We start from the raw sequence: 22200 nt of genomic DNA, 5'->3' as shown, positions 1-22200 counted from the left end.
ATTTTCCCCACAAAGTGTGGTGGTAGCTAGCGCTGTACGCTGAATAGTCCCGGTCTCTTCCATAATAGGCTTGTGCTTCCTGACCTCTCTGTGGTTGGATGGGGCCTTGTCTAGTTCCAGGCAATGAATTAGGAACAGAAGTGATATATGCCAGTTTCAAGCAGACGATATAATTGCCTCCAGACCCTTCTTTCCCTCTGCATCTGGCAAGTTTTCAGATGATGGCTACTGTATCATTCTGGGTTCCTAAATGATCACAAGCTAAGCCCCAACTGACTTGTTATGGTTTTTTATCATGAGCAAGAAATAAAATTTTGTTGCTTAGGTCACTGAGATTTTGGTTTTGTTACCACAGCATAACCTGGCCTAACCTGACTGACACATATATGTTGTCTTATATGTTATCATAAAAATATATAATATATAATGCATATACACATACATATATACATCTTATATATGATCTTATATGATTCTCGCAACAACCTCTGAGGTAGGGAGCTCAGGTTTAACTGTTCTTTCCTCTTGTATAGATAAGGATACTGAGGCTCACAGAGGTAAATACTTTGCCCTAAGTATACAGAATTAATAAGTGAGAAAACTAGGAATGAAAATTAGATTGACGGACTTCACATCTCTGCTCTTTTAAAAAGATATAACTCTAAACACAGAATCTTCTACTTCTCTTTTTTTTTTAAGATGTTGAGGGTAGGAGTTAATTAATTAATTTATTTTTGCTGTGTTGGGCCTTCATTTCTGTGCAAGGGCTTTCTCTAGTTGTGGCAAGTGGGGGCCACTCTTCATCACGGTGTGCGGGCCTCTCACTATCGCGGCCTCTCATTGCGGAGCACAGGCTCCAGACGCGCAGGCTCAGTAGTTGTGGCTCACGGGCCTAATTGCTCCGCGGCATGTGGGATCCTCCCAGACCAGGGCTCGAACTCTTGTCCCCTGCATTAGCAGGCAGATTCTCAACCACTGCGCCACCAGGGAAGCCCTACTTCTAACTCTTGACACAAACATTTTCAACTTGAAAATTTTCAAAGTGGAATATTATGTGTCATAATTTATATTAAAAATATGCACCACAATATTTCATGTTATCCCATATCTGTGATAATTTACCTCCATCTTTTAACTGATCAGAGTAGCCATGAGATAATACAGGAAGGTTACAAATGTCACTTTTTAAAGTACGTAGTTTGAACTAAAGGTTACTCTTTAAAAAGTGTTTATTTATACAAAGTAGAGCCTCGACAACACTAACCTTGTATTCATAATATACCCCTATAACAATATTATGTTGTGGAGCTCCATTCTCTTGAATGGGGAAAACACACACCAGTTCACTCTTTCAGGAAAATGTACCTTAAGAGATTTCTCAAAGCAAGGAAAGCAAAACGGTTTACGCTGAGGTAAGCTGGTTAAAACGACAACATCAACAATAACAAAAACCTTACCGACTACCTAGGATTTGGTGTATGAACAGAATTGAAAAAGTTTTCAGGCCTGGATCCTTCAGTAACCCTTGTTTCTGAAAGCCTACATCCTGTAAAGCTATTCTGGAGCAATTATTAACCACACAATGAGCCTGCGAGACAGCAGATGCTAAGTTCTCCTTTCCCTCCCTTTTTACCTCCTCAGTCAAACATATTTGTAGAGTACATATTTATCTACTTAAAAAAAAGAAGAAAAAACCCTGTTACCGCCCTTCTAACAGGAAATAAGCAGGACTTCTCCTCATAGGTTATAAAAATATTGACAGTAGATAATGGGCCTGTATAAGATACTGGTGGGAAGTGAGTTAATAATCACAGGATCGAACTGCAGGGGGCTTCAGATGCTGCCTAACACCAGAATGGCAATGAATACCATTTTTGTTAATAACTTGCTGGTGACAGAATGCTCTTTCAACCTTGCTTTACTGGAACTGGAAAACACAATACCAGAGAGATATATAGTAATAAGATATACCTATCTTATTTATATCCATGAATTAATTTTCCACAAATATAAGAAAGAAATAAGCATTGTCTCTGAGAAAAAACATTTGCTAAATTTATCTAAATTAAAATGGGATTAGGAGTAATTAGGACTATTGGAGGATAAAACTGTCCTTTTTAAACACTGCAAGAAAGTAAACTATTTTAGCCAAACAATTACCTAATTTAATGAACTATCTAGAGAATTTTCTTTTAAAAACCTTACTGTAGTTCAATACTCTCGTAAGCCTTAGATGTTAGAACTTTTCAGAAATCTAAGAAGTTTCCATATAGCCTAAGAAGATCAAGGTAATCTTCCACCAGAATCAGAGTTCTTTTAGGGATGTTCTATAACATAGATGATCTATGTTTCCTTAGAAATTAAACTTTCAAAGGAGGCAACCACACGATGAAAATACCAGTTTTATCCTTCTCCTGAAGCGTAAATCTTTACTGCCCTTCTGTATAAAGCAAACTGAAAAGATATGATGCATCATTTTCTGTAATGATTAACCCCCTATTTGCCAGCTGTCCTGGTGAATACCTCTAGACTTGAGCAGACATTAGCAACCTCAAGTCGTACAGGTGCAAATCCCTTCTGTAAGTTTTGCAGTAGTGCTCTCTCTTCTCTCTCTCTCCTTCCCTCTCTCCTTCCCTCTCTCCCTCCCTCCTTCCCTCCCTCCCTCTTCTGATTTCTTCAAGTATTATTATTTTAACCAAATGTCTTATGCATTCATTCTTTTCTTCCTTATGGGGTAAATTTTGAAATTATTTAAATCTTCTGCTGTCTGTGAAACATACAATGGTGAAACCATAAGTTAGAGATGAAACTAGTTTACTGTTGAAAAATTCAGGAGCAGCCAGTGAAAGGATCAATTACCTTGGTAAACTTCGGGACACAGTTCTGAATGGTTCATTGCATTTCCTCTATTGTTCTTTGTAAATGTCCTGCAAACCAGTTTACCAGCATATGATGGACCAAAATTATTCCCATTGATTGAAGACAGAGTCTTTGGGAGAATTTCATTTATTGCCTAGATGAAAATAAACTGAAAAGAGTACACGACGAAAAGAAACAGAAAGAACTGGGGATGGTTTTTAGAGAGAAATCATCCTGAAAAGTGTATTGCCTAGTGGCTATTCGGTATTGAAAGCAGCAGCAAGTTCTCTGGGTGGCAGTCAAGGCGAACTTGAAAAAGGCGTTCCTTGAAGCCGTGTGAATATTGCAGGCCGGCGGAGGAATCCTTCCTAGCAAAGACGTGTTGGTGAGCTCTGATGCTAACGATAACGGGAGTATTAAATGAAGGTTACTATAGCAAGGTGCCTGCCCGGGGGAAGAATTCTGACCGCAAAAGAAATAGAGATCTCTGACTCTTGATCAAACAGATGGGCTGGTGCTGACCTGCATCAGTGATCCCGAGTTGATTAACCGAGATTAGGAGGCGAAAGTCGACAGCGCAGCCAACGAAACACTGCTGGGGCTTTTCGTCTGGAGAGAGAGGGGAGGGAAAAAAGAATAGGGGAGAAGAAAACCCAGGGAGAGAAAACCTGCAGTTCACACTGACAGGAGATCCGGTTTCCCCAGCTCTTCGCCCAGCCGCGCTTCCCGCCTCTGCTCCCTTCCCGGGCCAGAGTTCAGGGCAGATGCCCGCAGCCGCTCCTACAGGAGGCGCTGCAGAGTTTTCGATCTCTGCAAGGTGTGAACTTGCATCACCCCTGCCCCGCCGCTGGGAGGAAGCCGTGCAGTTATGCACGCCACGCAGCTCAGGGGCTGCTCGGGTCCAGCCCTGAGCGCGGGAGGCGAGAGGCAAAGAGGGAAAACCCGAGGAATGGAGAGCGATGAGGCTAGAGAGGCTTTGGTAAAGGAGCAGAGACGCGAAATAAAATCACTAGCCACAAGGATCAGTACTGGGGACCAAAGATCGAGGACGTGGGGGAAGAAAAACGTGGGGAAGGGCCCACGAGATGACTTAAAAGGGCTGGGGGGAGTGATAGAGACGTGACAACTGAAAGCAGAGAACGAATGAGAAGCCCTTGAGAGCTCCTAAGAAGGAAGGGAAGACGGTCCGCGGAAGGGACTAATGCTCTAGAAAACGCAAGTAGCGAGGGAAAGTGAGGGAGACAAGAGGCTGGCAGGGCGCGTCGGCCTTCCGGGGATCGCACGGTGTGGCCGGAGCGGCGGCCGTGCGTCCTCAGGTCCCCAGCGCACGGGGTCAGAGCGGGAAGCAGCTTTCCGAGACGGCCTCGGGGCATCGATAGTTTCAGATAAATCCCGGGAAGGCCTACTGGGGGGTCGCTGAGCTTGGATACCTTGCTCTGATTCGAGGGGCTCACGGAAAAGCGCTTCCCAAATAGTTAACAACGGCACTTATTAAAAGGACCATCGGAACACAGAGGTGGTAGCACTTACCCCAGCCTGGGGAGCTCCGGGGTTAGGAAAAAAGTCAAAGAAGGGCGGGAAGAACCGTTAGAAAGGCCTTGTAGGAGTTTTCAAGACAGAGAGACGTTCTGGTGTTGGCTGCAGTCAAGTTAATGAGTCTAATTTAAAGAGAAAGCAAGACAAGGGATTCTGTGGCCCAGCAGAGCACGCAGAGGCCTGGGTGACCTTGATTCTCACTTCTCTCTTCCATGGGTACTATCTGTCTACCATCGGGACAGTGACAAAGTCAAAGTAGATATGGCTTCCTACCCTCAAGGGGCTGGCCCTTTAAAAATAAATTAGCAATTTCAGTGGAGTATGTAGAACTTTGCTTGAGGTTCCAGGAGAAAAGAAAAAGGATGAATCTTCATGACATCTTGGAGGATTGGAGAGGCACCCAGAAGTGGTGAACTCAGAGGTGAAAGCAGAATTTTGAGGACAAGCCCTGGTTAACAAGATGAATTACTTTCTTCTTTATTTCCCAGGAGGGTGAGGGTGGAGAGGGGGGTACACCCAAAGGGACCCACATGTAAAATGCCTGGCACCTGGGAAAGCGCTCCAGAGACTCTCCCAAAAGGACCCGACTAAATTACTCCCCCCCCCCACCCCCCCGCCTCTATAGCCCTGAGAAGCCCTGGGCTTCCTCATTAATATAGTCTTTGGCTGAGCAAATATGCCTCCCTGCCCCACCCTCCAGTCCTTGGACATATGAGAAAACATTGAAACAAAGCCATGTCCTTGGTTTGAGTAGGTCACACCTCTCTTTGTTGATAGCAAAATGGACACAGTGGAGGGATGAGAAGAGAGACACATACAACAAAATATTGGGAAAGCAGCCTCCTAGCCTATAGTGAACTCCTTAGGGTCATTTTCAGAGTAAGGCTAAGTAGAAAAGATGCTTTGTCACAGCTTTGAACTCCCTTTCTGGAAATCGGAGTCATATAGACAATCCAAAATAGTGCGTGTGCGTGGAAGGGAGTTTGGCTAGGTGGGTCACATGATACCATAATGCAGGACAGGTTAGGAAGCAGTCTGGGTTTAGGACTTGGCAAAAAAGACTCTGAACTCAGTCCTTAGGAGCTGTCCTGGGATGCAGGTGGGAAGGAGCAATGAGGGATACGTAGCCTGTGGGAAAGTATTTAGGCATGACAGCAAGTACAAAGTTTATTTCTTGGCCCTAAAATGTGGCCTATGTAACCGCTTGAAAATTTTCCTCTTTTTGATTAGAAATATTTTCTGCTTCTCAAACAGCCCTAGTCCTCACTTCACTCCTTGTGGTGGGGGGCAGGTTGTGAAAGCATCTAAGTCACAAGCAATACACAAGAGATTGCTTTAAACCAGTGAATGGAAGTGTTAGAAAATGGAGTACTGATTTGTGATAGGTAGAGAACAGAACTTTTCAAAACAAAGAGATATTTTTTCAGATATTGAACCCATCAGGCAGTGGTAAATGTTACTTGGAAGAAGGTTTAAGGGAAAAAAGCCGATAGCTCAGATGACCAGGGGAATAAAAAATGCATGTTATCATTGAATGAATCCACAGCTACAAATGTAGCAGGTTAATTTACTTCACCCTTCAAGAGAAACAATAAAAATTATAGCCCCATTTTCTTACCAACCTTACAAGCATAGATAGAGTGACAACTTGGGGGAAATGACGTGCTTTGGGACCATTACTCTTCAGGACACACCCTCATATAACATTCTCTTGTCTCATTCCCTAACCTGCATGTGTGTTTAGTATTTGGATGAATTTGTCCAGGTGAGAGCAGAAGTGAATTTCTATACAGGATAAGAGCACTCAGGTCCAGTATCAGCTGAATCAGAGGAACAGAGCTGGCATTCTAACTGAAAATTATGCTAACCAGTTATCTCTTAAATCTATCACCTTGAAATGGAGCCTGATTCATGACCATCTCCAAAGAATTCTCTCTCTCTGGAGCAAGTGTAAAATGGAAGAGTTTAGGAATCTCTAACACCATCACCAGCAAGTTTGACCAAGAATAGGAGGGGCAGGTGTAAGGTGACTGGCTGAAAATATGCACCCGGGGCAGGTGAATTTTGGCAGAAAGAACTCTGACCCTCGACTCAGGGAGACCTGTGACTCTGGTCTCTGTGGTGCTGAGGCTACGTTACCTTCAGCAGGCCATTTGATGTCTCCCAGAGCCCCAGTTTCTTCTGGTATGAATTTATGACTACACTCTCACTAACAACTTTATAAAAAACAAGATAAAGGTATCCTCTGAGTTCAAAAGGAAGGGACTAGAATTGTGGTTGATTTGAAGATTAGCTCCGAGGGTTCCACACCACTCAGAATCTCTATTAGTTTTGAAGGAAACAACGAAGGCTATGAACAGGGTACCCTTGGAACTGTGGATGAAATAATTTGATGGCCAACATAAGACTACAAAGCCCATTTGTAGCAAGAATGCCACTCTCACCTAGGGGACAAAGCTTCTTTTCCATGTTTCACTCTGAGATTCCACTAAGTTCTACGTTTTGTAAGGGCAGAGGCTCTATATTATTTTTGTGTTTCTCTCCTGGTGGTTAACCCCAGTCCTCCTCTGCCATCAGCACCCAGGAAGTGCCTATTCATTGATGAAGAAGAGAAGATGGGGGAACATGAATAAGAGACAGTGGAGAAAGAGTTAGGAAGGAGTAAAAGAATTATTCACCAAAGGAAGTCCTGCTCTTTCATGAGATCATTGCCTTCTAAATCATAAAATTTCTTTTCTCTGTATTCTCAGATTACCATTATCAACACAAGGGAACAATTACTTTTTCAGTCAGGTGGCTGACTCTTCCTCAAAGTCAATGGCCCTCTAAACTCATGCTGAGTTATTATGGAGTTTGTTTACCAAACTTAAACTAAGGGCATCATGACACCCCGACTCTGTCCCCCTATTTCTCTTAGAGTTTGTGTAGCCTGAGAAAATTCGTGCTCCCTGCTTTTCACAAGCATTCACTAGTTATGATTTTGGCTTCTCTCATGAGCCAGGAGGCAAAGGTCTTGTACCTCCTTGTCTGATGCCCTTATGCCTCCAAAGGCAGCTGGTGTCACTTTAGAGTTAAAATACCTCAGGCCTAGAGCATATTGTCCCAGGCCCCATAGGGTGAAAGCAGCAAAGTCAGGTTCATGGGCTCCAGGAAGCTAAATTGCCTGCTTTTCTCTTCTTGGAAGAATGACTGAGTATCCTAAAAGAAGGCAAAAGGGGATTACTGTAGCCAGTGTTCATTTCCATAGGCAATCTCAAAACGTGGTCTATCAGAGACTCCTGTAGGTCATTGTTTTTCGTAACATCCTTGGTTCCACTTGCATCGGATTCAGCTGGGAATGCTGAAGGAAGCTTCCTGGCATGACTCTTTGACCTACCAAATCAACATCTGTTGGGTTATAAGAAATTTTAGGAAAAAAAATCCTGTATATTTTTGCTAGGTTGTTTCCAGAAGCAGATACATGTTATTAAATATGAAAATAACTGACCTTCTACCTTCCTGATCCACTAGTGGCCCTATGTTTTCAGATGTCTCTTAGTTTTGTGGCCTTTAAGATTCAAAGGCCACAAATGATGCCTACTCCTTCTTCAAATGCTACCTCGGGCTTCCCTGGTGGCGCAGTGGTTGAGAGTCCGCCTGCCGATGCAGGGGACATGGGTTCGTGCCCCGGTCCGGGAAGATCCCACATGCCGCGGAGTGGCTGGGCCCGTGAGCCATGGCCGCTGAGCCTGTGCTCCACAAGGGGAGAGGCCACAACAGTGAGAGGCCCGTGTACCGTAAAAAAAAAAAAAAAAATGCTACCTCACCCCCAGGTTGAGGACCCCCCCAATCCTAGTCCTTCCCCCACCAGCACCACAGAGACAAGAGTTTGTAGGGGCAGAAAGCAACAAGGATTGTGAGCAACTGTCCCTGGAAGAGAAAAATAAGTGGCTAGTGGCCTCAAAGAACAACTACCTCCCTTGGATTGGGAAATCCCAAGACAGCCACCTGAGATCCTAGCCCATGCCTTCCTTCCTCATCCTGAGAATAGCTGGGCCTGGTGAACCTGCTGGCCATCAAAACACCATTTCCTTTATGAGATCACGTAACTCTTTAATCAGAATTGTTAAAACTAAAACCAAAACCAGAAAACTTATATTGGAGAGCATCTAGTTTTTCATGCCTTTGGGGGAAATTTCCAGTTTCCCTGAAGAAAAGTATGAGCTTGCAGCGTGGGCCTAGGCTCCCTGGAGATTAGGCAGCAAGACCCACTTTTATTTGCCTCTTGTTTTTGGAAGCAGGGCTGAAATAGCAAAAGGCACTGTGGAATGGAGAGAGGCCCCAAATCTTTACTCCAAAATGCTTAGTTCTGCTTTTCTCAAGGAGCGGCAGGAAAGAAAGTCGTATACTTGTGTCTGAGCCCTGGATTGTGAGAGACAGTGCCCGTGCACTCTTTCCAATTAAACTCTCAGCCTCCACAGACAGAGAGTCTATAGAATATTTTAGCATAAGCGGGGGACTGAAGAACTGAATCTTTGACGAGAAGAGGTGATCGCATCTTCCAAGTCAAGCCCTGGGCCGGAGAGTCGAGCAGCGCGTCCGCGAGGCCCTTGGCGCCGCAGGGAGGGTGCGCCGGCTCCCCGGTCCCGCTCCACGGCTTCAGGTGCCTCCGTCCGTCCCGGACGACCCCGCGGCTCGCCCGCCGCCGCCGCCAGCTTCCCCTCCCCGTGGCATCGCCTGGCTTTAGCTCTGCGCGCCTTCTCTCCTCGCCGGGCCGGTTGCCGGGAGGGGCAGTGGGCGGTGGCGGCTCCCGCTGCGAAGCTGGGGGAGGAGAGGGGCCGGGACCGGGCGCGGGAGGCGGCGAGAGACGCTCGCTGCTGCGAGTTCTGCCGGTGGGGGGCCCAGGAAGGCCGCGGATGGGGAGGAGGCCGAGGTTGAGGAGGCCGGGGAGGGGTGATGATGGTGTTAAATGTGGCCGCGCAGCTCCCCGGGGAGCTGCCTGAAAGGAGAGTGCGCTCACCAGCTGACAGCGCGTGCTCCGCTCCAGACGCTCGGCACCGCGGCCAGGAGTCTCTGCCAGCCCCTCTATTGTCAGCCGTCCTCTAATTAAGAAACGCTCCCATTACGGCAAAGCACCTCCACGCTTCTCGGTTCCTGTCCTTTTCTTTATCTTCCCCCGACTTCCCTCCTCCCCGGCCTCTCCCCTGCATCCCAGGATTTAACCCGTTCTGCGCTCCGTTAGCCTCTTCTTACTAGTGGCCTAGCAGAAGGGGAGGGACCTCCATGGGCCGCGTCCAGGACTCTGTCCGACCTAGTGGGGAGGATGGCTGGTGAGAGCAGGGGTCAAAAGCAGCGAGGAAAACTTCACCTTGATTCCAACTACCTCCCAACCCCCATCTCCCACCCCATCTCGCAACACCAACGGCAAGCGATCCAACGACGAGAGGTCGCGTTTAACTCTCACTAGGACTTGCTGGGGTTTCCAGAGTGCAGTTGACAAGTCTAGATTGCAGTTGCCAAATGGGGCTTGAACTTTCAAATGAGCAGAGGGGAGAAGTAATTACAAGATATCCTTTTAATGAAAGACTGCTTACTTGGCTCAGGTTTAAATCTATAAAATCAATAGAAAGGCCTAATGAAAGCCTTGGTCCTGCCTTGGTTAAGATTAAGGAAATTAACCACCCCCCTTTTTTTTTTCTGGTCAAGCTGGACCCCCAGTGAACAAGGTACCACGGAGAAGTGTTTAAACTTGACAGTTGCCAAAAAGAAACTTCCTGCAGTTTTCTGTGAAATCAAATACGTTTCAAAAAGTGTGGTGAGCCAAAATCCTCCACAAATAAAAGTGGTGGTGGGGTGGAAGACAGAATATGAAGCAAGCTGTTTAACGTATATAAAACTCTAGAAAGCACCAGCAGCCTGGCCAAAGACTAACCCGATTTATCTATCTTCATTACTTTAAGAAATGCTGCCTCTTTGTTTGTTTGGGTGATATTAAGCATGCTTAACTTGCACACATAGTTGATTCCTTTGCTAGTATCTTGGATACTTGGATCTGACTTTGGAAGGTAGAAGCTAATTGCTAATAATGGAGAGAAAGGAACCAGTCAGCATGGCAGGAGTGGTCTGGCATATGGGGAATGAGCGCTCAGAAATACTCAATATTCAAGTTTCCAAAATATTAATGAGATTATAGCAACCTGCAGCTATATGTTACAGCTTGTTAATGGAGTGTAAGAGAGCAGAGCTGCCAAACGTTTGTTATGCAAACTCCATAGCAGAACCTTAAAATGGAAATGTGATTGGACATCTCTTTCAAAGAAATGCCAGTGTTAAAAGAAAGAAAGTAATAGAATGAAGGAAAGAAAAGAAAAGAGGTGAAAGTCCTCATTTGAACTTTGACCACTTAATTTATCAGAGAGTAATTTGGCTTTTTTTCTGCATATCTTGATGGGTCAGAAGAATTCATCCTCACTTTTCAATCAGTGTGATATAGAATTTCCAATCTGATATTCTGTATGGCTGTTCTTCTCTTCAGAAGAAATGGCATTTTCTCCAATTCATATGTAATGCCACTAATATTTGAAAGTATAAATATCTATCATTGTGGTACAAGGGGGAAAGAAGACCCCTGAACATTTACATAGCTGTAGCTCCTAACTATCGATTTTCTTAGAGAAAATTTTGTGAGCACATTGACCTAGTGGGTGGGCGTAGTAAGCTCCAGTTCTGGATATTGACATTTTCTAGCTGTGTAATTTTGGGGCAAGTCAGGGGGAGTCGTTTCTTCATTTGTAAAAGATGGGAAGGAAGAGTTTTGAAATTTCTACGAGTCCATGAAAAGAAAAGGAATAACTTGTAAGAAGCTTTTAACTCTGGTTAACACAAAAGGAGCAGAAACTGTTTTGGGAAATGAAATATAGATTATTTTCCTTGAGAAAACAATATCGCAGCTTTATTAGTCCTGTCCTTCCCCTACTCATTCGTAACAGTTGTAAAAGCATTCTAGGTCCTCTTCTCTCTTTCTATCCACACATACACGCAAACAAACCAAGCCAAATAACTATAAAAAAATATGTGTGTGCACATTCTGCAAGGTTGCTGTATGTCCATGCCTGTTGAGTCTGCTTATTGAGAGCGAAATGGAAATGTGTTAGAAGCAATCGCTTGATTTATTCAGCAGCCCGAAGATTCCTGATATTTATCGGGAGCACGGCAAACTCATTGCCGGGTGCAAAAGGTTATCTAGGGGACAGGTGCATTGTTTCTGCCCCTGGAAAGCGTCACGAGCCGCCGCTCACCTCTCGCAGAGTGCTGGCGGAGGCTCTGGTTTCCCTTGGTCCTCGGCTTCAGGTGAAAGCCATGGATCCCTAGGTGGTCAGCTAATAGCTTCTTCCTCGGTTCCCTGCTCAAGACCAGAACTGTACTCCCTCACCCATTACTTTTTCCGCAAACCCAGTTTGTGGCGCTCTCCTTTTTTTCAAGATGCTGGCGGGGAGAAGAGGACGCAGGAGCAATTAAACTAACCCTCTCTCGCTGCGCCCTCCCCCCACCCCGCTTTCCTGTTCTCGCAATTTGTTACCTCAGTGTAGACACAAAATACAGAGGATTTAGCTTAAAATCAACCTCTCAAATCCAGCGAAGTTTAGCCAGTGGAAATTCGGCCAGTCTTTAGTTTAACAAATAGTTTTACTCTCAACGTTTGCCAAAAACATTTTTAAAGGTCAGCTTTCTGATCTCTCCCATACACGCGCTGTATTGGCTTTTTCAAAATCTATGATCCTGAGAACCAGAATACACTTTTCCTGAGGACCCTGAGGCAAGAGTGAGCGCACTGTTAGTTTCTGTGACCGACTCAAAAATGTTTTCTACATAGGCATTAAGTCAGAAGGACAAAATCAAAGCAAACATCATCTTCATTGGAAGAAGCAGAATTGTTGGGAAAGAAAAAAAAAGAGTGTAGCTCAATGATTTCCTAGGACAACTGCAGGAAATTGATTTCCTAGGACAACTGCTCATTGAATCAATGAGCCTCGATCCCCTTTCCCCTCAAGTTCTTTTCCATTGTTCTCTTTTCCTCTCCCTGCCTCTCTCACTCCCCCCAGAAAGAGGAGAGAAAGTGAGAGACAGAGGGAGGAAAGGAGAGAAAGCTTGTGTTGTGTATTTGAACTACAAGAAAAGCTTTCAGCCTGGCTAAAGTTTTTATGAAGTGAAATAGCTAATCCTGGTAAAGTTCACTACCCCTGGCTAGATCCTAAGAGATCTCAATTTCTTGCAGGAATTGTTGGGAATGGAATAAGGAAGCATGGAAAGATCCTGGAGAGATTCTAGAGGCACAATTGTACTGCAAGTTTGGGAAAGGTTTTACCTCACAATGTAATTATTGACTTAAACACTTTTCTATATAGGATTTCTGGTACTGTGTGAAGGCACAAGGTCTGTAACGGAATTTTTCTTCAAAACTCTTGGGTCACACAAATTTGCATTTAATAGAAGACAATCCAAATCTTCAAGGTCATTTTAAACTGTTTTTAATGCTTATATTAGAATGAAATACGTAAGTGACAAATAGAAGTTATTTTCACGTTTATTTTTATCATTTGCAAAAGGAATACATAAAACAATGGCAGTTGGCTTTGCTAAATTAAAATAAAATGATCTCGAGTAGAAAATGTAAAAAAAACGAATCAAGATAAGTAGAAATGGTAGCAAACACTCAATAATAAATAAGTTTTCTAATATTAACAAAGCAGAATAAAATTGACCAAATGCTTTTGACACTACTAGATGTGGTTTTTTATTTAATTTTTAAAAACAAACATTTGCAAAGAGCTTAAGGGTAAGTGGCCGTGTTTAAAAAACAGAAACAAAACTGGTCTGCAATTGGCAGTTGAGTTTGTCCCAGAGCCGCAGCAGTAGCGGCTGATAAAGTGCGTGCGCCAAGTTTCCTAAAAGACGCCAAGGTTCTCGCGGTCCGATATACATACTGGGTATGTTTATACGATATAGAAACCTCAAAGTTCCTTGCTTTCTGACAGTTCCATAGTCAAAAGTTATCCACTTTGGAAGCATTAACTTTGCGTTTCATAATGCATTTTGGGAGACAACCTCGGAATACTCACTCTCCCACACGTGAGTGCGCGCAACACACAGGGATGGATGCCCAGGGTATAAAATAAATCAAACACAAACCAGTGACAGAGAAGAAGATGCGACGTTTTAGCAGCGTATTGGCAGCAGGGAACTAGAATAATGATGCCATGTATGAGTACATATAATTATACCATATCTCTCTACAAGGGGAGCAGACTGTGGGAGGAAAGAACCCAACTTTAACAGCAAGCTTTCACTGAACAATATGGACGATAGGGAGTTTGGAACAGCGGCGGCTTTTGCAAACCATCAAATGTAGCTGCCATCTGAAGCCAAGCCGTTGCTAAACAACGACCATCGCTTAGCAAAATTTAAAAGGGTGCGGGGATCTTTGCCCGCGGGGCTTTCCGCGCCCTGGGAAAGGGTGATTTTGTTTCTGTCTCAGTTTTACGGGTTTCTGTCACCTTCCTAACTTGCCTCATCCGAGTCACTGTAATGGGAATGGGGGGAAAACTCTCCGTCGCTTCTGTGGGACCGCGGCGAAGTTTTGCTACTTTCTTCCTGCACTGGCTGCAGGATGCCCCCAGGCAGCGAAGGCGACAAGTTCTTTTGCGCCATCATCGCCGTCAGGGCGCTGTCCTCGAAAGTCGAGAAGTGCAGAGCTTCCAGCTGCATCGAGTATCCTCCGGCGGAGGCCGGGGCCGAAAAGCGAGTCCGGCAGCTTCCGGGCGGGGTCGGCCGCTGCCCCACTCCCGAGGCTGGCGGCGTCCCCGCTGCGGTCGCGGTGCCCGCGCCTGCTTCGTAGGGGACGGCGGCGCGAAGTTGGTGGTGTCCGCTCTTGCATGATGCTGGCGGCGGCGGCGGCTGGTCCCCGCCGCTGGGCGTTTGAAGCAGCTCGGACAAGGCGTTAATGTAGATCTGGGCCATCTGCAGGGTCTCGTACTTGGACAGCTTCTTGTCGTTGTTGAAGGACGGGATAACGTTGCGAAGCTGGTCGAAGGCGTGGTTCAACCCGTGCATCCTGCGTCGCTCCCTGGCGTTGGCCGCTAGCCTCCTTTGCTTCTGCACCCCGTTCACCTGTTTGCTGGAAGGGGCGCGCTGGCGGCTGCAGCCCAGCTCGTCTACCACCACCCCGCCCTTCAGCTTGCAGAGCTGTTCCCGCACTTTCACCGGCCCCGGGCTCTTGCTGCTGCCACTGCCGCCGCTCCTTCTCACCAGCTCTCCCCGGCCGTCCGCCTCGTCCCGGGGCGCCGCGGCCTCGGAGGCACCCAGCTCTGGGGAATGGAGCAAGTACTGGGCGGCGCGTGCCGTGCAGATGCCCTGCAAAGTGGGAGCCAGCCAGGCGCGTGGGTCGGTGCTGTCCAGGAGGGACAGCTCGGCCGGATAGACCGGATGCTCTCTCGTCTGCAGGGTCGCAGGTGGCTGTGATGGCGGCGGCTGCGGGAGGTGGTGCGGCTGGGGATGGCGGTGGTGGTCCCCCAGCTCCTTCACTTCAGCCCACTCTTGTGCATGCAGCAGGCGGGACATTGCACTGCAGAAGCTCGGAGGCGCAGGGTTGGAGGAGCCGCTGGCAAACAAGCTCAACAAAAAAACCCTTCCCGGGTCTCTACTGCAATGTCTTATTTTTTTTTTCCTCCTCAACCCTCCCCCACCCACTCGGAGATCACACACCAGGTCGCGTGCAACGAAGCTTCTCCGGTTGCTGAAGGCGCTGCGCCCCTTTAAAAAGCGGCACGCGCCAGTGTGTCTCCCCCCCGCTCCTCTCCCAGCCCCCTCCTCGCGCCGGTCGCGTGTCTGCTCAGCCAATGGAGGGCGCGGGCAGGCGCGTGCGAGCAGCCAATCAAAGAGTTTTTACACCCGGGGAAAAGTTCCTGCTAACCGAGCGTTCGGGCGCCCGCTCTAGGGTTTTTTTTTTTTTTTCTTGCCTGCTCCTTTCTTTTTCGTTCGTAAATTCATATGTTAATTGAGGGTTGTAATTTGACTCCGGTGTTGTATCACTCCCGCCAGTTGCTGGAGTGCGGGAGCGGATGCGGAGCGGACTCTTGGCTGGAGGCCGAGTCGATTCGGGTCAGAAGTGCGCGGCCGCGGGCGGGCGAGCGGCTCCAGGCGAGGCTGGACGCACCTGGCGCGAGGAGGGCCCTCGGGGAGAGGATTGAAGCGCGCCTGCCCTTTGCTGTCTTCAAGCTGGGATCGCAGCTCCCACCGTTTGTGCCCACACATTTAAAATCTCTCATATATAATATGACATTACGTATACTTGTATGTGCATGCATATAATACATGTATGTATATAAAAATCTTTCATAATCTACGTGTTCATAGATATATAATTGCTAAATGACGTCCACCATTTAAAATCAATGTTAGAATTTTTTTTAAAAAATGCTGTCTCCGAATACGTTTCTCATTTTTCATCTCTCGCTCTAGATCGACTTTATGTAGTCCTTTTCTTGACGAAAAGTAAAGCTCTGGTACAGTTATAGAATGTACCAAATTCCAGACCCCCTCGCCCCCAAATTCCCTCCGTCCCCTTTTCCCAGCACCCTGCGGCCACCTAGGATAGTAATCTGCAAGAAACTCTCCGCTGAGTAGTGTTAGGGCAGGGATATTCTACAGTTCCAGCAACCACGGTAAGACTCCTTACTAAATGCGGAGCAATGGGAGGGTGCCCAAAGAAAAAGGAAAGGCACCTGCGTTCCGGGCAATTCTGACTGAACACTCCCAAGGTACAGAAGTCCGGAGTTACCTACCCTTCTGACTCAGGAGCCCCAGGTTTAATACGGCGCGAGGCTTCTCCGGCAAACGCTGAGAAACCACAGCCTAACTCCCTTCACCCCAGATCTGTTCAGTTAGGGTGTGCTCTCCCCGCCGTCACTCCCCACCCCCCGACCTCCGCCCCGCCATGGCCACGGGCCGGAGCGCTGAAACCCGGGAGGTCCTGGACGAAGCTGGGACGCGGTCTCCCGAGGGAGCACCACCCTCCTCCCGCGCCTGCAGGGGAGGGGGGGGAGCTGGGGGAGTCACAGCAAAAAGCCAATCAGAAACGCCCTGGCCCCGGGCACGCACCTGCTGGCGCCCAACCCCGCTCCGCCTCGGGGCGCTCTCCTGCACCTTACCTGCGGCGCGCGGCAGTGGGACGCTACCCGCGGTGGCTGCCGTCCCTAAAGGAGTTTCGTCCTCTGGACAAGATAAAGAAACGCCAGCAGAGAGAGCTCCGTGGAACCTGGTTTTGCAGTGCCCAGAAACGACTGAAAAGTTGTTCTTGCTAGTATTCGCAGGGACTTGATCTAACCTGCCATTTAGAACTCCTTGGGCAAAAGAATCTCTGGGACTAGACTGGATTTAGTTTTAGATAGACTATATATATATATATCTTCTATAGCTTTATGGAGATGGACTCTGTGTGTGTGTTGTTCATGGTGAAATACATTTCTTTTGGCCTGAGAATAAACAGGAAGCTCTTTTTCTTCGCCCTCCCTTTTCTTTCCTTCTTTTCCATCAGGTGGGCAGAGGAAGCTAGGCATCTGAGCTGGGGGTGGAACACGCGGCCCAGTGCATGGGATTGGAGCCTGGGTAGCATGAAGAGGGTGTCTCTGCAGAGGCTTCCTGTCACGGGATGTCAAACACTACGTAATGTGTTTGTAGGGGCTGGATGGTGGCAGAAGCCCCTGAGTATAGGGTATGGCAGTTTAAGCAGAAGGAGGAGGGCTTCTCTGTGTGTGGAGAGCTGGATTAGTTACGTACAGAAGGACTAATGAAAAAAATAAGCGTTTGTGGGGGCTTCCCTGGTTGCGCAGTGGATGAGAGTCCGCCTGCCGATGCAGGAGACACGGCTTCGTGCCCCGGTCCGGGAAGATCCCACATGCCGCGGAGCGGCTGGGCCCGTGAGCCATGGCCGCTGAACCTGCGCGGCCACAACAGTGAGAGGCCCACGTACCGCAAAAAAAAAAAAAAAAAAGCATTTGAGGAAAATAGGAGTAAGGTTTCTCACTGTCAGAGAAGGGAGTTACAAATATGGAAATGGACAAAACTGTAGTTTTGAATTGGAGATTTTGATATGAATTTATGGTTTTCAATATGTAAAATAGATGATATAGGAATAAACATAGATTATAAATGTGGAGTGGGTGTGCATTCCTACATATATTTCCTAGCTCTTTTCCTTCTCAGGGCTTGGGTTCAGCAGTGAGCATATCTAGCTCTCAGATTTTAGTTTCCAAATAAATTGCCCACTAAAAAGATGCAGGTTTCCTGAAAAAATGGGCTAATTCTAGGGATGGTAGCAATGCTAATTCTAGGGATGGTAGCAATGCTAATTTCCTGACTTTGATGGCTTTATTGTGGTCATGTAAGAAAAGAGAATGTTCTCCTTTTTAGGCAATACTCACTAAAATATTCAGCTTATTCTCAAATAGTATAGTAAAAAATTTCCTTGTATAATGCTTGCAACTTCTCTGTAAGTTTGAGATTGTCTCAAATAAAAAGTAAACAAACCAAACAGGCATATTTCGTTTGTTCTTTGCATGTCTGGAGTTACCAATTCATGTCTAGCCAAGCATTATACAAGTGTTGAGGCTGTTGTTATTGCTGAAACTTTAAGTTAAATGTTGCTCTGCCCAGCCCCAGAAGAGTATGTATCCAATGGGTTTATGAATTCTCAGGTTTTAATGACTATTCAGTTCATAAGAAGTCAAAAAGTATTTCTCAGTAGGTGTCAAGAGGGACTTCCCTAGTGTTCCAGTGGTTAAGCATCTGCCTTCCAATGGGGATTCTTCCAAAGGGGATGCACGTTCGAGCCCTGGTCGGGGAACTAAGATCCCGCTTGCTGTGGGGCAACTAAGCCCTTGGGTTCTAAAGCCTGTGCGCCGCAACTACTGAGCCTGCACGCTTTGGAGCCCATGTCCTACAACTAGAGAGACGGCCGTGTGCCGTAACAAAGAGCCTGCTCACCGCAACTAAGACCTGATACACCCAAATAAATAAATAAATATTTTTGAAAAGAGGTGCTAAAAATTGAATATTAACTTGAAATGCATCCTTCTACAGGTTATTTAAAATAAAAATGTCAAAGTCATGATGAATTCTCCTAAGCCGTGTTCTGATCAGGTTACAAACATTAAAAAAAAAAAAAAATCAACCAGCCAACCAAACAAACCCAAAAAACCCCCGAAAGTTTTGTTTTCACCATTGTTTGTAGTCTTACCTTAACAACTGGCAATTATGAGAAAGAATTAAGCAATTGTCTTATCTTTCCTATGTGAATGGTATTTCAGAGTAATCAGATGGTCTTGCCTTAGTTCATCAGGAAAATTTTTCAGAATAATCCCATCTAATAAGGATAGAAGAAATAAAAGACAGACAAATCAATATTTTGCAACTCCTAATGAAAATTTTTATTTAAGCAATCATTAACAATGAATGAAACAATTAGATCAAAGTTTGTTGGGGAAATTTGACCATGGAAGGATCAGTTTGTCACCACTGGAACCCATTCATCAATCTTCACATCATTTAGAGTAGAAGACACTGATATTATGTGCTTCCTGATTTCTCATGCATTATGAAGTACTCAGACTCCTATGAAGTATTCTTAAAAAAAAGAAGAAAATGAATCTGAATTTAAAATATGGGGGATACCATATTAAGTTAAATGGCATCACGAGAATGCAAAAAGACAAACCCACATCATGTAACATTCTATAGAACAAATGTTCAGTTTCACCAAGTCTGTGACATGAAGAAAAAAGGAGGGAGGTGAGGAAGGATTGTCTCAAGATACAGCACCAAAAGCTGTATGTGCGGACCTTGTTTGGATTTGGATTCGATAGTAAAAGGATTGTTTTTTAAAGGCAGTTGATGAAATGTGAATATAAATTCAGTATTAGGTGATATCAATGAGTTATTGTTAATTTTTTCTAGGTATGATAAAGGCAATGTGGTTATCTAAAAAGCTGTCCATACCTTCAGAGTCACATTTAGATAGATATAGGGGTGTAATAACATGTTTATAATTTGCTTTGAAATACTTTATTAGCAAGATTAACACTATGAAAAAGGAAAAATGAAGCAAATGTACAAAAATCTTGATAATCGCTAGATATGGGTGATGACCATTAGCTCTACATGCACATGAAAATTTTCATAATAAAAACCTGTTAAAAATGCAGTGGCATCTCACTGTATCATATATCAACCACATAGTTCAGCATTTAAATCCCAGTTATCTGGTCCTAACCTATGTTTCTAGCCTGAGATTTCATTATTCCTTTTGCACGGTTTTTCATATTGTATTTCAGGGATCATCTATGTGCATACTAATCACTTGGGATATTCATTAAATAGATAGGTTCCTGGGCCCCTGCGAAATCTACCAAATCAATTTTGTGAAAGGGACCCACGACTTGTATTTCAAATAAGCACCCCAAGAGATGTCTCACTTTGAGAACTATTTTTCTAGAAGTTTTCCTGTGCTTTATTCAGCTATTTTATAGTTCTCAGAACTTGTAATTTCTGTCACCACAAATATGCTAATCCAGACACCTGTTATCCAGTCCTACTTACTAAAATGTAACCTAAGTTTCAAAGTCTAGACTAAATGCTTCCTTCTCTAAGAAGTTTTCTCTTGTCACCTCTGGAACCACCATTTATCCTTCAGCAAGGAGGTGAAAGCAAGGTGTCTTTGGGTCTACTACTACACTAATGGCTTGTTAGAGAAGTTCAAATTTGCATTCGTTATAGTTCCTAAATTTGCCTAAGGTTCATTGACCATAGTATCTATATCAGTTATCTATTGCTGCATAATAAATCCCTTCCCCCAAGCTTAGTGGTTTAAACAACAAACATTTATTACATGACAGTTTCTGTGGGTAGGAGATTCTGGGGCTGCTTACTTGGGCGGTTCTAGCTCAAGGTTTCTCAAGAGGTTTTAGCCGAGAGGTCAGCTTAGGTTTTAGTATCTGAAGGCTTGACTGGGACTGGAAGAACCACTTCCCAGATGGTTTATTCACATAGCTGGAGAGTTAGCGCTGGCTGTTGGCAGGAGGCCTAAGTTTTGTGCCCTGTGGATCTTTCCATACGGCTGTTCATGTATCCTATGGCATATGGGCACCTTGCTTATCGAGAGGGAATGATTCAAGAGAGAAAGATGAAAGCTGTACTATCTTTTAAACCTACATTCAGAAGACACATTCTGTCATTTCTACCGTATTCTAGTTATTAGAGGTGGGTTACTAAGTCAAGACCACACCTAATGACAGTGCATATAGGCCTGGAAGCATGAATTGTGGACAGTACGTTAAAACTACCGCCATATTCCTCTGTTTCATGTTAATTTCCCTGTTGCCTTTGCAAACTTTAATTCCTCTTTATTTAACTAAGAAGGGAAGAGACATTTTCAGTAATATGAGATAAATATAGCAGAGGCTCTAAAAGTTGTATGTGAAGGTTAAAGTAGCTGAACCAATTTAGCAAATCATGAGTGAAAAGTCAGGCTTTCTGTTTCTGAAGCTATTTCTAATGGCATTTGTTCCAAAATTTGTATTTGTAAGTCACCTATCTAGACTCTCCACAGAAACCACATTATGGCAGCTAATTTGCATTAACTTTCCTTTCTTCTTATTTTTGTGATATCTCTTTATTTCAAAGTCACATTTGTGAATTTGTTTTAATTTATATAGCTATGTTCTGAGCATTTCTCTAATGCTTATTGGTGATGGTTAGGGATAGTGGTATGCTGGTAAATGTATGACAGTTGGCTCTCTGAAAAAAGAACATGCATGTATACTTATATAAGTTTATTAAAAATTTTATTGACATGAAGCATGTGTGACACACAATTTATAAATAGTAATATTTGATACTTTTATTGTAAATTCCCTATAGCCATTGATTCCCACAGAATACTTTCATTGATTCTTGTCATTCTTGTACCTATAACTAACTAATGGTTTCACTGATGAAAAAATATAGTTCCTACATAGATGCTGATTGATATTTTCATTTACTGTTAATGAATAAGATGAAAGTGAAATGATAATGAGGATGTGTATTGGAATTCACTTGAGAGTTAATGACGTGAGCAACTTTTTTGCTGACTAGGATAATGATTTTCAAATACAGGAAGAATATGTGCTCAATTTTTTTTATTCCTAATTATTTGTTATTCACAGTGCAATGGCTACAGACATTGACAAAGTTTTAAGTTTAAGCTGCATTAATATTTTCTCTATCACTTTAAGTCTAGACAATCAAGAAAACAATAAATTAAGCCTTGATTTTGGCATTTGCCAATTTTTGTTGGTGTAGATTCTCCTGTTGCTGAATCAAATGGATATATTTGTCCATTGACCATATCTTACTTGATCTCCTTTTCGAATTTTAACAGAGTTAAGATTATTCTTTGCAAAGTTTTCTTTTCCCTTGAGTTGAGGACACTATATTCTTCTCCCTTATTTCTCCCTACTTCTCAGGTTGTTCCTTCTTAATTTCTCTTAAGGAAATTTTTCCCTCTAGCTGGTTTGGGATCATGCTTTCACTTCCTTACTCTACATATATCATCTATATGCCAGTCGTTACCAAATTCTTATCTATCGCCAGGTCCTATTTCATGGTTTCCGTTGCTCTTAAAATAAACGCAAACATTAACAACCAGCACTAATCTGGGGGATCAGGGAATGTTTCCTAAAGAAGTAAGACCTGAAGGTTGAACAGGGGGTAGCTAAAGAAAGAAGGATGAAG

The 22200-nt window shown here is 44.6% G+C and overlaps 1 protein-coding gene across 1 annotated transcript; it reads right to left on the bottom strand.

Annotated features, from left to right (window-relative positions):
* Nucleotides 1-12945: 12945 nt before the first annotated feature.
* ATOH1 (atonal bHLH transcription factor 1) lies at nt 12946-15120 on the bottom strand. Its single transcript, XM_029235929.1, has one exon. The coding sequence runs from the start codon at nt 14989-14991 to the stop codon at nt 13933-13935; it is 1059 nt and encodes a 352-aa protein (XP_029091762.1). The 5' UTR covers nt 14992-15120; the 3' UTR covers nt 12946-13932.
* Between the last annotated feature and the right edge of the window lie 7080 nt (nt 15121-22200).

Source organism: Monodon monoceros, unplaced genomic scaffold, assembly GCF_005190385.1.
Source record: "Monodon monoceros isolate NGI ecotype Baffin Bay Population unplaced genomic scaffold, NGI_Narwhal_1 Super_Scaffold_20, whole genome shotgun sequence".
NCBI classification, from domain to species: domain Eukaryota; kingdom Metazoa; phylum Chordata; class Mammalia; order Artiodactyla; family Monodontidae; genus Monodon; species Monodon monoceros.
This window is presented reverse-complemented; position numbering and strand designations above follow the sequence as displayed.

Excerpts from the sequence above, each read along its gene's own strand:
- ATOH1 (XM_029235929.1), bottom strand. The coding sequence starts at position 14,991 with ATGTCCCGCCTGCTGCATGCACAAGAGTGGGCTGAAGTGAAGGAGCTG.